At 34.0% G+C, this 17,921-nt stretch overlaps 1 protein-coding gene and 3 long non-coding RNA genes across 4 annotated transcripts; 2 read left to right on the forward strand and 2 right to left on the reverse strand.

Moving 5' to 3' along the window:
* The first annotated feature begins 314 nt into the window (after window positions 1-314).
* On the forward strand, window positions 315-1,913 carry LOC126876992 (uncharacterized). The gene is made up of 4 exons (XR_007694654.1): window positions 315-369; window positions 770-938; window positions 1,213-1,446; window positions 1,598-1,913. It is a non-coding gene; the product is annotated as an uncharacterized LOC126876992 (long non-coding RNA).
* A 574-nt stretch (window positions 1,914-2,487) lies between these two features.
* Window positions 2,488-5,514, forward strand: LOC126876986 (uncharacterized). The gene is made up of 2 exons (XR_007694647.1): window positions 2,488-4,502; window positions 4,604-5,514. It is a non-coding gene; the product is annotated as an uncharacterized LOC126876986 (long non-coding RNA).
* A 4,955-nt stretch (window positions 5,515-10,469) lies between these two features.
* LOC126876995 (uncharacterized) lies at window positions 10,470-11,766 on the reverse strand. The gene is made up of 3 exons (XR_007694657.1): window positions 11,181-11,766; window positions 10,873-10,968; window positions 10,470-10,796 (listed from the first exon to the last, which is right to left on the reverse strand). It is a non-coding gene; the product is annotated as an uncharacterized LOC126876995 (long non-coding RNA).
* A 355-nt stretch (window positions 11,767-12,121) lies between these two features.
* Window positions 12,122-15,154, reverse strand: LOC126876980 (venom serine protease Bi-VSP-like). Its single transcript, XM_050639856.1, has 5 exons — window positions 15,113-15,154; window positions 13,496-13,693; window positions 13,232-13,327; window positions 13,006-13,160; window positions 12,122-12,677 (listed from the first exon to the last, which is right to left on the reverse strand). Exons 2-5 carry the CDS (start codon window positions 13,566-13,568, stop codon window positions 12,522-12,524), a joined length of 480 nt encoding a protein of 159 aa, XP_050495813.1. The 5' UTR covers window positions 13,569-13,693; window positions 15,113-15,154; the 3' UTR covers window positions 12,122-12,521.
* Window positions 15,155-17,921: the final 2,767 nt, after the last annotated feature.

The raw sequence follows: 17,921 nt of genomic DNA on the forward strand, positions 1-17,921 counted from the left end.
GAACCTGTAGAAACAATTTATTATATATACTATTAGCTAAGTAATTGCATATTTAATTAAGTCGAAATATAAAACTTAGTTATTTTAATAATTTAAAAAATAAAAAACTGACAAACATTTCAATTTAATTTATGGTTGGAACAAAAGACAGTTATTCTTCATTAATTGAAATATTGCAATGCAGAGTACTTTCCAAAATACGCCGAGAGTATTCCTGATGGTGAAACGAGCGTTGCTTCATCGAACGCAGCTAAAGAAAACAACATCTATGTAGTTGGTGGTACGATGCCTGAAATAGGGGGCGATAAATTGTACAATACCTGTACTATTTGGGGTCCCGATGGAACTTTGATAGCAAAACACCGAAAGGTAAGTAATATATTCCTTTATGGCTTTGAATTTGAAAATATTGGGGCGAAGAAAGTGACTCTATCTAGGAATAATTTAGGAATATACATATGTACATACGTATACTATAACCAATTCTATAATTTACGGTTTATAAAATACGTTATGATACGGGAAACGCCCATTTTTGTTGTAATGTGTTTGTGTTGTATAAATTTTTCACATACTTAAAATATTATTATACTTATTTTTTCTCCTTTTTAAACATTATTAAATGATAGGATTTTTTAATAAAAGAAAGTGATAAAAACGCTGTCAGTTATTAAATAAAAAATAATTAAAGTTTAGGAGTTGGTAACTTTGATATTAAATTACAAAAGTTGCAGCAATAGAATTAGCGACTACATTTTTATGTTATTAGGTACATCTATTCGACATCGACATTCCTAATAAGATTACTTTTCGAGAGAGTGATTCACTCAGTCCTGGTAACTCCCTAACGACGTTCGATGTGAAGGGCTGCAAAATAGGTATTGGCATTTGCTATGATATTAGATTCGAGGAAATGGCACGCATTTATCGGAACAAAGGTACAGTAACTTAATCGATCAATACTTAACTAGCAAAAAATTAAATATCTTTCTTAAATATATTCTATATAAAATTAATATAATCTGTAACTCTGTATAAAAAGAAGCTTAATTTAAAAAACCAGTATATTTGCTGAAAATGAAACAAATAAAAGAATTAAAAGCACAATAAGAGGACTGTCCTCGCATATTCAGAAATGATGGAATGTGAATCGTGCAACTACGAAGTTAATTGGTATTCGGTGGCTTCATATTTCCTGCTTCTCTGGGTTAGGTTGCCAAATGCTGATATATCCAGCGGCATTCAATATGACCACTGGACCACTGCACTGGTCATTACTTCAGCGTTTCAGAGCGAATGATAATCAATTATACGTTGCCTGCATATCACCGGCTCGTGTTCCTTAAGCAAGTTACGTCGCATGGGGACATACACAGTTGACCAATCCCTGGGGAAAGATTCTTTACGATTTGGAAACTCAAGAGAATATGGCAGTCACCGATATCGGTAATTTACAGCTTAAAATTAAAAGCGAGAGATCCATGATGTAATTAATTTTTAGTCTCGTTAATTTATCGATTTAGCCATCTTCCTCTGTATTTGTTGAATTTATTAGTAAGCATTACTTATTACTTCGTATGTTTCTTTTTTCTATCAGATCTAAAAGTTGTTGAGGAAGTAAGGGCTCAGATACCTACATTTTCTCAGAGACGTACAGATTTGTACGACACTGTCTGTAAGAAGGAGTAACTCTACACTAAAACAGAAAATGTTTTTTTATAATATTTCTACTACGATATCCTTTTTTTGTGAATTATTACTAATTTCTTATCATTTGTACTAAATGAATGACTCAATTAAGAAAACCAAAACGTTATAAATAATAATCTGTATATCTTGTGTATCAACATGTAATTGGATATTATAATAATATAGGATAATAATATAGGAGAATAATAATATAGAAAATAATACATGCTTTTAAACACCTTTAATATCGATCACATAAATTGTAATAATTCACAATGATCACGCATACATAAAAGACCCTTTGATAGTAAAATTTACGATCAAAACGCAATTACGTATCGTTTAACAACATTTAATTTATAACACCTTTTAAACATTTAGACAGATTAACACATAACACTTCTTATATATAAACATCAATTCGAAGTTATCAGCTTGGAGAAATTGGTCGATTAATACCTGTAGATTGTCTGTCTCGATGAAAGCCTTAAAGAGAGCAAAAACATGATAATGCCGCTAATATAATATTCCTTCTTTCTTGTATCTGTCTGCCTCTCAGGTCGTTTTACTAATTACAATAAGTAATTTCGACTTCTTTGCGCTCTCTTTTAACGCATTCGAGACCGAAAGAAATTCATATCAGTCAGTAGGCAAGGGTATAATATACATATTTTATATATAACTTATGTAGTAATGTATAGATCATGTTAATTTCATATTTTTTTCAATATAGAATTATTATATATATATATATATATATATATATATATATATATATATATATATATATATATATATATATATATATATATATATATATATATATAACTGTACATAATACATTATAGAATAACGTAGTATATAATTTTATATTTTAAAAATATGAGGCATACTATTCAAGATTGTCGTCGATTTAAAATCAAAGTATGAAAAGGATACCCTGGAGAGAGTAAAACACAGAATCATTCTAACTAAACATTCAGATCGTACCGACACCTAGGTATCGTCTTACAATTAAATCTCGGTCTCGAATGGATTAAAATGAAATACATACTTGCAGCTTCAACATCTTCAATATCGAGGAGATTCAAACTTTACAAATAAAAGCGGCCTGTTCCCCTTTCCACGACAGACTCTCATACCATATCCGCTCTTATCCAGGCTTTTACTTGAAACCAGCAATGCGTTCATTTACAATTTAAATTTACCCGGACCATCCACTGAATCGTCAGCCCTTTACAAGAAATGAGAGGGAACGTTCGCCCTTGAACACATAAAACAAAAAAAAAAAAAAAAAATAGAAAAGGAAAAAAACCACAAATTTTAGTGAAGCTATTTTATTGAAACTTATTATATCATTTTAACAGCTATATATAAAACGTTGAATTATTTCCTTTCGCGCTGAGCAATTTTATTTCAAATTTCTAGCTTCAGAATGATAATTACGTATTTGTAATTATCAACAAGCTTTAAAAATATGGAATATTCAGCCAGATGAAATATAGGTAAAGTATTTAGAAGAAAAAAGATTGAAATGTTTTATGTAAAACGATTAAATTAAGTGGAAAACTGCGCTTCTTCCTGCTCCTCTACATGGCGCTACGCGGGACTCGCTTCTGAGCACGTCTTTCTCGTTGGAGGCTTCTTCTTTCTTTTCTTTCCCAGTAGAATTTTTGCACAATTCTTTCTCCCTTTTATCATTAAATTACCTCTAATTCTTAACAATCTTTAATCTTTGTCTCTTCTTCCCTATATATATATTTTTGTTTACTTTTCTCCGTAGCGAATTTTGTCTTTCTGACGCAGGATTAGGTTCCTGGACTTAGGGAGTTGCTACACGCCAGCTCCACCATGGCGACGGCATTCACTAGGCAGCCTACATAGCCACCTTTCAGCTCACGCTTCGGGACACTTTTTTCGCTGAGATTCTCCGCGATGAGGCATGAAAGCAGAGACCACCGTCTGCGGAGGCATGATTATTCTATTGTTCCTTTTAACGAGTAATCGTTTTACTCGAGTCCTCTCACTAAACCGTAAGTACGAAAGACTATTATACTTAGATAGGTACTTGGTCTCAAGAACCAACTTATTTTGGTCTTTCGATTAAGTTCTTAATTAAATGCTCAATTAGATATTCCTAAATATATCTTCATAATATTTCCCTCATCTATTTCTTTGACATTCTAGCAACCTCGTTAAGACGTCCGCCACTTCAACTTCTATCTACAAGTGGCAAAAACTGAAGCTGACCTTCTTCATGGAGAAACATGCCGGAAATGGCATCCGCACGTGTGAATAATTATACTCAGTGTCCAGGTAGTTCTTTCGATCATCCGATAGAAGTCGTTTCTGTTTTTCAGAGTTCGTTCACGTCTCCAGAATGTAAAAATATCCAAGGAAGTACCATTAGGAAGCAATGAAATTCAGAGTTTCTGTGGTTATTCCTTTTTCTGATTGTTTCTTTTCTTTGCCCAAAATGGATGATTTCTATATCAAATTGTTTATTCGTATTTTTTTTTTAATATTCCTTGAGATTTTCAATCAACTCGATTTCGAATTTTTTAGCACCCGATCTTCTGGTTGACGTCGTTAAGAAAGAGGAACGAGTGCACAGGAAGCATGGTCGGCGTGAGCATGATTAGATCCGGTCTGCCCGATGACCTTGCCAGTGATAATAGCGGTTCGTTAAGGTGGTTGCAGTCTTGATTTGCTTCTGTTTCGATTTCCAGCGAACTCGTCAGCCGGCATGGCTTCCGAGATGCTCCCCCTGAAACAAGTCGAAGGGAAATAATTAATGGACTCTCTGTTCGATTGTACGTGGATGACAAGCTGACCGTAAAAAGAAATATACAAATACGATTAGAAAATATAATCCGAACCCCTTTCGGTTTGATCTGAAGGTTTCTTTTTCTAGACGGAACCAAAGATTCTTATCTGGTTTATGGTGAGCTAAGGAACTCTTTGAAAACAGCATTTATAACTTTCGAAAAAGAGACAGGTATTTCTTGCGCGAACAATTGAATAATTAATTCGTTCTCTAAATATCCTTATTTGTTGTTCCTAAAATACATAATGATTGGAAGCTTCTTACGGGAAGCGCAATCAGCCGCTGATATCATTGAAGTCGAAACGCCATTAAAACCATATTACGATTCGCATGCGACATGCTCCATTCATGAAAACACAAAAGCAATAAACAAGTACAAATCAACGAAATAAATCCTCCGAGAACGAGACGTTACAGGAATTATACCATTGCGAGGATACAAAAGACTTGCTCATGAGCTACTTCCTTCAAGTAGTCGAGCGGTGTATTTTCCGGTCGTTAACTTCCATATAATGGGATATTAAAGAGTACGGACACAACGCTGCTATTTTTCAACTATTCATTATCAAATTACGCAGCGGGAATCGTTGCAACGACAAAACTGTAACGACTCGTACCTGCGTATCTTCCATTTAGCTGCGGTAAACGCTGACTTGTCTGCGTTTTTTTTTTTCACTTCCTCGTTACGGAAACCAGGAAAAGTGATTCACAATACAGTTTCTAACTGTACTTCTCGCGATTCTTTCTTAGAAACAAGCAATTGCTTCTTTTCAATTTCCTAAATCTATAATAAAACAGTCCATTCCTTGAATAGAAATTAACTTTAAAACTTTAGGCGCATACATTGTACGTATCGTATGTATGTATTTTGATTTGAAAAGAAACGCGGCAAACGCCTTTGAAAAGACGTTAGGTTTTCAACACCTTAACTAACTTAATTCCAGCGAGTTGCAAATCTGCTGCATCTCCAACATCTGAATATCAATCTTTTACAATGACTTGTTCTCCAATTTATTAAAATTACATCTCTCCCGTTGCACCGACCTTCTTTAAAGGTTCCCGCGGCAGGTTGAACCCGCATCACGTATCTTCCCTCTTCCTTCCACCCCCTGTTCCCTTTCTCTTTCTATCGGACGGGAAGAGCGGGAACGCTTAAAACGCGCGAATCACGCGAGCGCCTCACGATTTGCGAAACATCACGTGAAAATCACCGATCCGATCTCCGTGCGCGCGGTGCACCGTGGGGGTAACGATTAAATCGACAGGATATACTTTATTAGCTATTCCGTTATTACAGGCTGTAGTTGGCGGGGAAATAGTCACTATGGATCGATGAACTCCATTGTAACAACGCACCTTCGAATTGCATCGGAAACGCTTCTGTATTGCGTCCACCGTATAACCTATCATCGTGTGTTTAGGGTAAATCAGTGGATCGGAAGTTACGTTTCTATGTTTCTCGCCTGTCAGTATAACACTGTGCAAGAGATACAGCAAGATCCTAAAATCATTCGAGTACAAGTAGCGTAAAATGGTCGTTTAAATTTCAATAAATTAACTATTCATACGTTAATTGTACGCGGTCAGGATTAAGGGGTACGGCGATGGAGAAGATTTTGTTAGCTAGATGTTGAGTAAATAATCGAAGATGATAATTTTATAAATGTTTCGTATTTATGATGATGGAAAAGATTTAATTTGAGTTACGTTACGTTTGAATAAGATAGACTTTTCCAAGAGTGGAGGATTTGTAGAGATAGTGGACGTAATAGTAGTATGATTTAATACCTGATGTGTCTTTTTTTTCTTTGACATATAGGTCACTGTGGGGGTAATATTGATCTAGATATAACTATCTTTTCTGAGAAGTACGTATATGCTTATGGGAACTATGTTTGGTTAATCAATAGAGCCATTCTTTTGAGAAATTGAATCTAGAAGAATTTGACGATATTTTGCCTTGTTTCAATAGTACATCAGTTTAAAGAAACGCCTGCGATTATAGTATATAATTGCACATAGGTATATGCAAAATTGCATTTTCAAATAATTAAATCAAAAATATAGGAATGTATCAATGGGAAGAATATTTGTTAAAGATCTTTCCTTTTTAATCAAATTCGTCCAACAACCCCATTCTCGTCAAACATAAAATGAACGGTGCCTTTCTCAAAGAAACAAGAAGAAAATTGCTGTCGTTCTAAAGTTCTTCTCCATTGCTAAACTACACGTTCGTGTTTCTAGTTACACTCCAATTATTCGATTGTAAGAAGCAAGCAATCCCTCCATCCAAGCGCTAGATATAGTTTCTCGAGTAGTTCTCTTCAATACCGTTATATCGATGAACTCTTTTTGAATAAAGTTCACATTTATAAAGCAAACACAATAAAATACGACAGGACAATTGTAATCGATAAATAACATTTTATTAGGATATTATAAGAAGCTAAGATATCGAGTTCTAATTGTGAATATCAAGCGCTCGTCGTTCGAGGAGATTACCAATATTTTCTTCCTTAACAATATTAATTACGAAGTTTCGATACCGTTTATGACATTAAGATCTCTTGATAAAGTTGTATCGTTAAAATCTTACTGTTCCTAGGGAAAATATATAGTTAATATATATAGTTAAATATATATAGTTAAAACCGGAATATATATAGTTAAAACTTCCAGAGGAGCATCTCGCAGACAAATTATTGATTGTTAGTGTCGATTGACTGTAATCGATATTTGGTGCGTGAAGTTGTATGTTTCGTGAACCTGCGTTGATGCAGGGATTCTGTTGCAAATCATAAACTAAAGAGCCACTGGTCAAGGTGAAAGAGGTTCAATAAATCCAGTGTTAGTGTAATTTGACACTTTATGTGCACCGGGTGTATGCAAACAGAGTTTGATGTTCTGAACACCACGGTTGTAAGATTTTATTGAGACCCCAGTATTGTATCCGCACGGTGTGACCCTCTGTTGATGATTGCCCTCTCCACCAGCCGTTTAATCTCATCTGTCTATCGTGCCTTACCGGCCAGGGAGTTTCCCTAACATCTGAGATATCAGATTTGCAGCTCGGAGAGGACAGATAATTCGGAATATCCCAAAGAAGGGCAAGGTACTGGCCGAGCCCCAAATCACTTACATAGAATTACTTACATAGAACAATCACTTACATAGAATTTTTTTTTTCTTTTCTTTTCTTTTCTTTTTTATTTTCTTGTTGAAATTATAATTAATTCTCACGTCGAGAATTTTCAGTTACTTTACTTAGTATTATGCAGTGTTAGCTGATTATTAATAATAAGTTAAGACTTATTATAGATAAATATAATTTACTCACATAGAATAAATTCATTTAATTAATTATGAGATTAATTCACTTACATAATTATGACATACAAGTAAATTTTATAACCACAAATTTTTAAATGTTATACTTTGAATCTGTTCTTACATTTAATTTTAATTTTAATTTTAATTTAAAAAAAAAACCTTACAGCCAGTACCTCTAAAATATTCGATAAAAATTCTGATGAAACATTAATTGAAACATCTAAACGCAACAAAGAATGGATATAATTATACAATTTTCCAATATTTCAACATTCATTCATGTACATCGATTTTTATTATCACATTTGTTTCATATCTGAAGAATATGTATTTGTTGGCATCAAAATATTCTCTGTTTCAATCCTTGGTCATTTTAGATCGAGACTTCAAAATCTTCTTGATTAAAATTCTTAAATTTTTTTAAATGAGAATCATTAATTAGAGGACAAAAAGTTGCTTCAATTATTTGAATATTCTGCTATTCATACAATAACATATTTCATTTTAAATTAAAACGAGAATAAATACTATTGTGTATAAATTTAATAGAACGACAAAGTAAATGTACAAAGTAGTTGCAAAGTAAATGAACAAATTGTACGAGGCAACTGTCATTAGCGTAATTTTAACGTGTACATTTACAGTATGATATTAACCATTATTTAGGATTGTTAAAGTGAATTAATGCGTAACTGCGTCATCCACGATTGACCATGATTATGGTAGTGACTATTGCTATAAATGAAGCTTAATAGTTGTCGAAAAGAATCACTCGAAAATCGCGTTCATAAATCATTCTCTCGTCTCGTATCGTGTTCGTCGGGCGGAAAACAAGATTGTGTTTTAAAGAAATCGCGTGTTCCGATTACTATCAAACTTACTGTGTCACTCGCATAGCAGAAGAGAAAGATTAAGATAAGGTCACCAATGAGCAAAACGTTTAACGTATAAGTGTGGTACATTAAAATTGAGTCCGCTGCAACCCTCATGACATTTAAAATCCTACGCGTATATTGAGTAAAGTTGTTATATTAAATATAATCATATTAAATACAAGCTCGTAGGCTGGATTCCCAAATTATTTGGTTAAATACTTTGAATACGAGAATACCGAGTGTTAACAGTAGTAAATCCTCTATATGGTATGTTTACTTTGCTATCTTGAATAGGTAAATAACATTTCACTTTAACACATTTAACCAATATTATACGCATATGCACATAATGTTACTGTTACATATAATGATATATACGTAGATATACACGTTAATTAAATCCTCTATATGGTATTTTTATATCAGTATCGTAAACATTGTAAACCGGAAATCTTTTATTACACACGTACATATACAGTCAATATTATTGTTACATATAGTGATACATACGTTGATCCACACATTAATTAAATCCTCTATATGCTATTTCTACTTTGCTATCTTGAATAGATAAATAACATGTCGCTTCCAGATGTCAAATAATATTTGCCAAATGCACATATAATGATATAATTACATATAATGATAATAACAATATAATAATTATATATAATATTGATAATAATGATATAATTACATATAATGATATATACGTTGATCCACACATTAATTAAATCCTCCATATGATACTTTTGTATCGGTGTCATGAACATTTTTCCCCGAACGACCTTCTATGACGCGTGTACGTATATCGAGAATATTATTGTATTATATATAGTGATACATACGTTGATATACACATTAATTAAATCCTCTATATAGTATTTTTACTTTGCTATCTTGAATAGATAAATAACCTCGAATATAGACATACAGGTACACTTACGTTGATATACACCTTTGTACAAGGTGTCAAAAAATTTTTTATCACGGCGTTTTTTTAAGACGATTTTATAGCTTCGAAATTGATCTTGACACGATTTTCAATGTCAAATTATTTTTCTATTGCATCATGTGATACTCATTAGGAGGAACGAAACTTCTGTTTTCTTAGAAAAAATGTTTGAAATTTCATTAATTCCTAGATTGATTTTATTTATACTTTAAGGTCAGATATGACATCAAATAATGTCAATACTAATATTTAGTTATTTGTCAATTTATAGCATCTGAAAAACAAGATATCTTCGAGACAGCGTGGGTTTTCTTTCCAACTTTCTTAACTTTCAACAATAAAATTTTCGTCAAACGATACAATCTATCCAACAAAGTTCTTGTAGACAGCCAATCTCGTAAGAACATAGATCTTCTTCAAGTATTATTCTTCACAATGCTTCGTGTGGAATTTCTACTTGACGAGTTATTATTAAACGATTAAAAGCTTATTATTATACGATAATGTAATATCGTAGAATAGCTTTGATTGGAGATCGGCTGAAATTAGAAAACACCGTGTACGCCGTCTTTTTGTGGTTTGTTTACATCCAAGAGCGCCTAGTAACAATGACGCGAGAAAAGATAAGCAGCGTCAAAACAGAAGTACGGTTTCATATTTCAAGGAGTGGCAATCGAGAGGCCAGAGTATGTGAGCCGAAAAGTGTGTGTGTGTGTGTGTGTGTGTGTGTGTGTGTGTGTGTGTGTGTGTGTGTGTGTGTGTGTGTGTGTGTGTGTGTGTGTGTGCATTTACCACTGACGAATATAATATATATTTGAAAGGATGGAAATTTTATTTATCCGACTATATGACCATACTCGGTTAAGTATCAACAGCGACTATCTATCAAAAAGATTAAAAATTTTAGCCATGTGATTTGGTCCCTTAAAGCGGGGATTTTAGAAGTAATATTTTTATAATAAAAGAATTCATGAAAAAGTTGTATTATCATACAACTAATGATAAAATGATCTGGTTCTTCATTATATAATGTTCTAAAATTTGTCGTATATATAGGATGTACAAACCGTGATATCAAGGTATCAGTTCTTCCTTCCCAAGGGACAGTTTCATTAAAATTCTGATAGAATTAAAAATTAATTATTAATATTCTAACAATCATATATGTTAAATACGTTATAGTCAACGATATATACCTGAGCGAATGTAGGGGTGATTCCTTGATAATTATAAATGTCATCAGCCCACATCATTGTGCCACTTCTTTGTACTCCAGCCTCTAGATTAACAGCCTAAACAAACATACGAAATTTTATAGAAGCTGTACAAAATATAGTATATATGCGCAATATTGAAGCGTTCAAGGGGATATAAAGGTAATGTACATCACATACACGTGTACTCTCATGCAACAAAATACAATTAGATTTAATAGTATAAGCTCTTTTATTCATCATAATAGATTGGAAATTTAAGTGTCTTACGAGGGTGAGTAAAAAGTTACCCGCTTTGTCGGTGTAGAATTTATTTTAAGCAATTGTCAAAAAAGACATACATCATTTTTTGACATAATCACTCGATTTCTGTATACACTTTGTCCATTTGCCGAAGGACCTTTGTATTTTCTCATTAAAAAATGTTTTGGGCTGAGCTGCGAACCACGAATGCATCGTCGTCTTCACCTTTTCATCAGCTTTTTCGGCATCCATCTCGCACAAACTTTTTAAAATCCAAATCTGTCGTGCACTATTGCATAAGCAGAGCCGTGGCTGATTTGCAAATGATTTGCCACATTATCCAGTGTCACTCGTCTATTCCATAGAGCATAAGTTCATGAGCACGTTCAATGTTGTCATCGTGGATGTGGACGGGCGTCCAGCTGTTTTTTCATAACACTCGTGCGATCTTCTTTGAACTTTTGTGCCCATTCAAACACACTTCGTGACAAAACACTTTCTCCATAATGTGCATTAAATCTTTGATAAATATAGGCATCAAACATAACCTCCGACCACAAGAAACGAATCACAGCATCCTGCACTGTTTTCCTGCAAATCACCATTGCAAAGCGCCATTACTCGCGCAACGGTCACAAACGAATTGACGTAACACAAAGAAACCTGCGCAGCAGCACTGAACAGATATTGACGTCATACGAAGAGTGCAGATGGATCAATACGGTCGACAGAAGTTTTAACTATCTGGAGTGCGGATAAATTTTTACTGAGAGTCGTATAGGAATCTATAATCTGTAAGTACACCTTTGGCTGAATGGAAATTTCTCTTACATATAGTCAAAAATGCTGAAACTGTGTATTGAATTGGAAAGTGATAAAAAATAAGTGAAGTTTCGAGGTTGCATGTGATTGCATGAGTACACAGGACGTTTTTAGCGAATAAAAAATAATTTTGAAAGACACGAGACTTATCTTGTATTTTATGCACTCTCTGTGTCCGAATTTCCAGAAGCTCTCTATCTTATGAAGTGTTTTAGATTAGCCGGAAAATTTTGTACGTACGTACAAGAAGTATACGATCTAAGTGGAATATTCCATTATTCTCTTGATACAACAGAAACGAAATTTACAGAACTTCTCAGAAAGTTGGTTTATTATTACCAAATTTATAGAATTAATATACGTTTATCATCTTTACATACCTAAGTCGTGGAGGTTTATCGTGCGTAAAAGATTAGTGTCGTTTCAAAGTTACATTTCGTACATTTTAAGCCTATAATTTGTAACGTACAAAACAATGTAAATTTGAGCTGTTTCTTATCTCCACAATAAGAAAATCCAACTTTACGTTTTTTACACAATGATATTTATGGAACAGTAATATCATATTATTGCATCGCTTGGAGAATGAAGTCAAGGTACGATGTGACCCTAGTGTAAACGCTGGGATACCCAGCTGTGCCGCACTTATAAGCATAAGACACAATACCTATTAAATACGAGGTTAATTCATGTTGTATCAGCAGTGGTCCGCCGCGGTCAGCCTGAAAGGATCGTTAAATTTTTAATCAAAGATACTGAAATATATCGATCGAATTGTATTGAAATTATACTTATATACAGTAATAATCTTCTATTGATTTGTGTATTGAAATACTCCAATTTATAACGTACATGTTATATGTATTTTGAGCAAAACTAAGATTAGAAGGAAATTAGATTAAATACCATAACGAGGTGTGAGAAGTGGGCAAAACTATTAAATTGTGTTTATCTATTATTTTTAATGTTTAAGACGTCGATTTGATGTTAATTCGAATCGACGTGTCTTCAGATACCGTATAGTTTGTAGTAACTCTGTAACTTAATTACCGTACAAGAATCCTCTCCACCCTGAGCATGTTCGGCGCATATTATACCATCAGTGATATCAGGTGCATTAGGAAATTTGGAATAAGCTATTTTGCATTCGGCGTTCTTAATCACTGGCATTTGTACTTCCATTAATGCATTACGTCGTGGTCGTCCTACGAAGAAAATAAGAAAGATATTTAAGACTGGAACTATTTAATTTTATTATAAAATTGATATCACTTACTATATCTTAATGCTCCCGATCCAACAACAAGGGGGTTATAGCCGACGAAGTTGCTCTTTCGTAGGGGCTCTTTCGTACAAATGGGATATACGTACCCTGAAAAATAAAAAAATAAATGAAAATGCAGGAAACGAATGACCAAAAGTATGAGAAAGAATTATACACGCTTTATGACACAATATATGTGTACAGTAAGAAATTTCAGGATATGATACTTCAGTAATACTCAATAGCATATATATATATATATATTTGAGGACTTACTCGAAAATGGCACCTCCTCCACCAATCTAAGAATGGCAATATTATGATTGTGTATGTTTTCTATTCCATCCATATGTGCACAATGTGCTGCGGTCAAAACATGCCTAGCCGATATCAGGGAACCTCCGCACTTCCATAGTGGTTTGTCTGGGTTTCGGGGATTACGAAAACCTAATGCAGCGATCCATGGCCAAGCGCCTAAAATGCAATAGTCATAGTTGTGAATATACATAATTTTTTCTCACATAACGGGTAACAACGATTATTACCTATTCGATATTCGATCATACAGCAGACGATAAGTACATACGTACAAATACTCTGAAATAGAGATTTGATAAAGACAGAAATTAAATTTTTATTCCAGTGGAATACAAATTATTAAATAATTCTATATAATTTCTATTTGAACTATACTGAACTATAAAGTTCAAACGTGTAATTTCTGCCCTAACAGTTTTTGATCTCTATCCATATTATTACTCCTATATCAATTTTTTATTTCAAGCAAAAAGATACTCTTCCTAACATGAAGTAAAAGAAAGAAATAATTCAAGTTAATAAGTAAAGTTACTACCGATAAAATCATAGCATTATTATTTAGTCTAATTGAAATGTACATTGATGTGCTGTTTAATGCCTTTAAAGTTCATTCTTTGCAGTAAATGGCTTATTATTAATCGGAAAGAAAGACATAAAACGTACCAAGTTCAGCTGGTTTACCATCGACCACCCTGGTATGAGAGACGTTGCTAAAACCACAGTATGGTGGTCGCAAAGCCTTATACTTATACACAGTTTTTATTAAAATTTCTCTCTTCTCTTTGTTTGGATCGTTCGGACAGCAAACGATCGTAACATTGCCCTGGTATCTGCACACTGATCGTCTATAAAAATCGGTGGCTGTACGGTACTGTATCTGCCATATTTCTTGCAGAGGTTTACATTTTCTGTAGTCAAGGCACCTGCCTTCTTGATTGTCCGGTGTGGTACATTCTGGATCAAACAATTTTAAAACATTTATACAGTTCAAAGATGCGTAAGAAAGCGACACCGATTACTCAACTTTCGAAGTAAAAGGCCGATCAAGTCCACCGGATTGCCCTACAGACACGTATTAATCCGTAAGAGTTAGTCATCATGTTGATAATAATTATCTAAAGAAACTTTTCACGTGAAAATATAAAATTTTAATTGATTAGATATTGTGTTAGCCATACTTAAGAAAGAAAATGAAAATGAATGAAATGAAAGAAAAGGACTACCTTCAACCTCATGTTTTAAATAAACACTTTGTCAGTTTTGCGGTAAATAAATTCTTAGGAATTCAGGACAGTTTTTAGTGTGAATCATTTTGTTTCGACCGTTCGCGGAGAGACGCGATCGCGAGATAGCACGTCAACGAGAGTTGTAAGTTCCCGTTACGATTAAATAATCGACGCCACGAACTGATCGATCCCCTTATTTCGATTATGATAATAAGGGTAGTTCAACGAAATTCCACAGAATTAACACAAATAAATTAATGTTTATTTCAACAACTTATTAACTAGAAAGATATAAATGGAACAAAAAAAATGTAACTGCGTTTTGGTTGATAAGTAATGCGCGACATACCACATGTGTTGACGGTTCGACATCTCGAAAAGTTCTGAACGCCTTTCGATTTTTTTCGTTTTTTCTGGAAGGCGACCCCCACTACGTTCGGATCACGCCACATTCTTTTACGCGAGGTAAAATACGGGCCACGAGTCGACGTTTCTGGAAGTCGCCCTGCTTAATGAACCATGCGCTTGCCACTACAATGTTTGTTTGCCGGGCAGACACGACGATCCGTCTGCGACATTATAGTGCCGCGATCGATAGTTAAGAATATGACCTATGGTAAGCCGCATGGCGTAACATTCTCCCCCCGTTGAGAGGGTACCGATCAAACTAGGGAGGTGTGGTTGAAGTTCCCATCTTATTTCGTCTCGGTGGCTAGTTGTTCGGGTTTCTCGAGATCGGGTTGAATTGGCAGTGGGACAAGCCTTTTGACGCCCCGATCCAAAATGCTCTTTGCCGTCTGAACTGTAGCTGTCCGGATGACACCATCGGCGCCTGAATGAACCTTGATAACTCGGCCCAGAGGCCAATGCATGGAGGGAACGTTGTCCTCTCTGAGGATGACGATTGTGCCCTTTTGGATGCTGTGTCCACCCTTGCTCCATTTATTGCGGTTGGTTAGCTCGTTCAAATACTCCTTATGCCAGCGGTTCCAAAAATGTTGTTTAAGCTGTTGGATATGCTGCCATTTGGAGAGTCGGTTCGATGGAATGTCTCTGAAATCTCGATCACGTAAGCACATTAATGAATCGCCAATGAGGAAATGTCCGGGAGTGAGGGCTAGGAGATCATTTGGATCGGTGGAGATAGGAGTTAGCGGGCGGGAATTGAGGACTGCTTCTATTTCTATGATAAGAGTATTACGGTGTTAAGCTCATATGTTTCTGTTTCTCCACTCGCGCTGCGCCATAATATCCTTTGATATTTCCGATCCTCTGGTCGTACGAGGAATTGCCGATACAGGAATTTTCTCGATGTCGCCAGTGAGTACGTACTGATGAGCGCGGAATCTAATTAATATGCAAAATAAATTGTGAATTGATTCGAGAATATAGGATTTCCCCATTTTCATGATTATCGTGATTTTTGTATAAATATATTTTTTAAGATACTAATAATTAGGTACTTATAAATTAGTATTATCAATTATTTTGCATTTATAATTCCGCCTCTAGTATAAGTGTTAATTGAAAACTAACTTTATGTTTGAAAAAGTACTAGCAAAGTCGTTGAGTAACAAGCCACTGATGCTAACACAAATAGCATTGTCGTAATTAAATATTTCTAAATATTCATTTTTCATTTTGAACCTGTAGAAACAATTTATTATATATACTATTAGCTAAGTAATTGCATATTTAATTAAGTCGAAATATAAAACTTAGTTATTTTAATAATTTAAAAAATAAAAAACTGACAAACATTTCAATTTAATTTATGGTTGGAACAAAAGACAGTTATTCTTCATTAATTGAAATATTGCAATGCAGAGTACTTTCCAAAATACGCCGAGAGTATTCCTGATGGTGAAACGAGCGTTGCTTCATCGAACGCAGCTAAAGAAAACAACATCTATGTAGTTGGTGGTACGATGCCTGAAATAGGGGGCGATAAATTGTACAATACCTGTACTATTTGGGGTCCCGATGGAACTTTGATAGCAAAACACCGAAAGGTAAGTAATATATTCCTTTATGGCTTTGAATTTGAAAATATTGGGGCGAAGAAAGTGACTCTATCTAGGAATAATTTAGGAATATACATATGTACATACGTATACTATAACCAATTCTATAATTTACGGTTTATAAAATACGTTATGATACGGGAAACGCCCATTTTTGTTGTAATGTGTTTGTGTTGTATAAATTTTTCACATACTTAAAATATTATTATACTTATTTTTTCTCCTTTTTAAACATTATTAAATGATAGGATTTTTTAATAAAAGAAAGTGATAAAAACGCTGTTATAGTCAGTTATAGTCGCCAGTTGTCCTTGCTAATGGTTGCTTGTTGTCGCTAGTTAGTTCTCGTTATCGTTATGTATTCCATCAATCACGCGAAATTTAACGTATGGGAATTTATTCTTCTTTATTCTTTCTGTAGGGAGATTTTTTAAGACGAGGAAAATATAGAATATTTTAAGACGACGGTAAGGTTTGAATTTAAGTAACTGTTTTATGATACAACAAAGTGGAAAGACGATTTAATTTTATAAAGTTTAGGGTAATTTTTTAAAAAACTTCGAATTTAAAAGATTCAAATAGATATCTTAAACGTAATTAAACCCTCCATATCGTAAGAAATTAAATGAAACTGCGCAACAAAGTTGATACATTTAATGTATTATTTTAAACATTTATTTAAAAACATTTATTTAAAATTTAAGTGTAGGCGTCGACGCGCGCGCGCCATTCGAAGCATTTGTCAGTTCGTTACATCTGCGGTAAAAGTTGTAACTACGAAGAAGCTTAACATATGGTGCGTCTCAAGACGACAGTAAAAAGTATTAAGAGATTTTTCGAGATTTTTTCTTTTAAGTTTCCAAGTACTTTTTCTATTTAACTTCTTTTTTTTTTTTTGTTGCATTTTCTAACAATATTCGATAAATAGAGACGAAATATGACAGTTCTTAGTTCGGGGATTTATTGGTTCGAAAGTTACTTGAAAAGTGTTTCTGGAGTTCGTGCGGTTAATACTTTTAAACTTTTACCGAGTACGACTTATTCCGTATGGCTGGACAAATCTTTGTTGATACTGTAAGCGTAACTGTAAGCGTCCGGATATTGTCTTGTGGAGATAGAAAAATACACGAAGTA

Source organism: Bombus huntii, unplaced genomic scaffold, assembly GCF_024542735.1.
Source record: "Bombus huntii isolate Logan2020A unplaced genomic scaffold, iyBomHunt1.1 ctg00000109.1, whole genome shotgun sequence".
NCBI lineage: Eukaryota > Metazoa > Arthropoda > Insecta > Hymenoptera > Apidae > Bombus > Bombus huntii.